The sequence below is a fragment of the Antrostomus carolinensis genome, unplaced genomic scaffold, assembly GCF_000700745.2.
Source record: "Antrostomus carolinensis isolate BGI_N321 unplaced genomic scaffold, ASM70074v2 scaffold311, whole genome shotgun sequence".
Classification (NCBI taxonomy): Eukaryota; Metazoa; Chordata; class Aves; order Caprimulgiformes; family Caprimulgidae; genus Antrostomus; species Antrostomus carolinensis.
In genome coordinates, this window is record NW_010294558.1 from 29,652 (window position 1) to 31,779 (window position 2,128).

The window sequence follows — 2,128 nt, forward strand, 5'->3', positions numbered from 1 at the left end:
GAAGAGCCCATGCCCCTTTCCTCCTGATACATCTGCAACTCACTAGGTTGCACCGTGAGGAAATCTCAGAGGTAACCTTCCAGTTTACCAGCTGAGATACCAGAGGTGGTTTGCCCCATTATTTGGGGAGCAGGTGTATAGAGTATGTTGCACTCTTCTCAGGGCTCGTGTCTCTCCAGCACTGTGCTCTGCCAGGTCCAGGTCCACGTGCACTGCAGGAGGTCGATGCTAGCAGCAAGACAACCTGCTGCGGAGCATGCCCACCTTTTGCTTGAAGAGACGACTTCCACTCAGCACGAATGACAGCAGGTCCAGACAGCTGAGGGTAGTCAGACTCAAAAAAACTTCATTGTAACTTTCTAACTGCTCAGAATCAGTCACGTGGTGTATGTAGTAGACCCTAAAGAGGTGATAGGGAAGGAAGCAAATTATGATGACGCAGATGAAAATCAAGTTTTTCACTTGGGCCCAGAACTCTTGATGTGACCAGAGGGAGGTGGCAAGTTTTCTCGCCACTTTTACCAGAATGAAAATCTGCAGGCTCAAGAGGACACAAGTAACGCAGGCAACAGCTGCAATTATGGTGTAGTTCAGGGCTTTCACGCTCTCCTGCTGTAGTTCTTTGTGGAACTTAAAGCACGTTGTATCATTGTACGAGCCAGAGCGTCCATACTCTAAGGACAAGACTGGCACCACAAAGACTATGACGAAAACCCACACAGCAGCACTTGCTGCAATGGCGTGCAGCTTCCTGTAAAACTCCACCTTGTCCTTCCATTGGAAGAAAATGAGCCACCGGATCACCAGCGTGATCACGTAGAACAAGAAGGTCAGGTACATGTGGATGTGCACCATTGCACTCACCATTTTGCAAAACGGCATCTTGAATACCCACTTCTTGTTGACATAATAGTGGAGGCGGAAGGGCACCGTGAAGAGAAGGAGGCCATGCACAACAACCAGGTTAATGATGGCTGTAGTAGTCACAGACAGAGTGTTCATCTTGACCAGCACAAATGACATTGTGAGGGACCCAATCCCACCTCCAGCAAAGGCAACTGAGTAGGCAGTAATCAGTATGGCAGTCACGGTGTTGGAGTGAGTAAAGGCACAGGAAGAGTCACTGCTGTTCCTATTCTCTTCAGTCATGTTCCTGAAATCCTCCTTGTACATATTCTAGGAATGAAAGAATGCACAAAAATTGAGATAAAGTAGGAATGAGAGGGCTCACCTGAAAAGCCAACAGAGCTTTACACCTGGATCTTGCTTAAGGGATAATCCTGGAATCTCACAGCTGGCACAAGCTGTAACTAGGTTCCGCTTAAGTTTCAGAAGAAATTTCTTTACAGTGAGGGTGATGGAGCACTGGAACAGGCTGCCCAGGGAGGTTGTGGAGTCTCCTTCTCTGGAGACATTCAAGACCTGCCTGGACACCTTTCTATGTGATCTCATTTAGGTTCCTGCTCTGGCAGGGGGATTGGACTAGATGATCTTTTGAGGTTCCTTCCAATCCCTGACATTCTGTGATTCTGTGATCCTCCAGCCTAGAGAAAAACGATTGAGAAGGTTGGGTAGAGAAGCTGCTCTAGTCCTTAAAACATTGCTAGCCATACCCTTAAAAACAAGCGTGAGTTACTCATACGTAAGAAGAAGATATCCTTAGAGAAACGACATGATTGTGGTGGTTTTGAGCTCTATGTGTTATTAGTTCTCTCTTCTGAGTATCTGCACATTTTTGCAGTGAAGATCAGAGATACTATTTGAATTCTGCTACTCATTCATCAGTTTGTTTATTTGCAACATAAACTTGCCCTTTCCAAAGCCAGATAATAACCATATGTTGGTCTATCAAAGCTACAAATTTTGTTTGTCACCAAGAGAAGAGTTTTGCACACATTACAATCAACTCCTTCTCCATGCACAGTTTATCTGAGTAAGGGATTAAACACCACGGATACCCAGGCTCCATGGAAAGCCTGCTCAGATCCTGCCAGATCGAGTAGCGTGGGTAGTGCTGTCGTGGTGCTCAGGGCCATTTCACATCTCATATGTGGTAACTGGGTGTTACAAAATGGGCTGTTAGAAAACGTTAGGAAAGGACATCCTGAGTTAGTGCAAATAAGGCTGC

General features: G+C 46.1%; 1 protein-coding gene across 1 annotated transcript; it reads right to left on the reverse strand.

Moving 5' to 3' along the window:
- Positions 1–228: 228 nt before the first annotated feature.
- Positions 229–1,295, reverse strand: LOC104532434 (probable G-protein coupled receptor 141). The gene is made up of 2 exons (XM_010177646.1): positions 1,257–1,295; positions 229–1,176 (listed from the first exon to the last, which is right to left on the reverse strand). Exon 2 carries the CDS (start codon positions 1,171–1,173, stop codon positions 229–231), a length of 945 nt encoding a protein of 314 aa, XP_010175948.1. The 5' UTR covers positions 1,174–1,176; positions 1,257–1,295.
- Between the last annotated feature and the right edge of the window lie 833 nt (positions 1,296–2,128).

Bases quoted from the DNA above. Each gene is read 5' to 3' on its own strand.
- LOC104532434 (XM_010177646.1), bottom strand. From the start codon at position 1,173: ATGTACAAGGAGGATTTCAGGAACATGACTGAAGAGAATAGGAACAGC.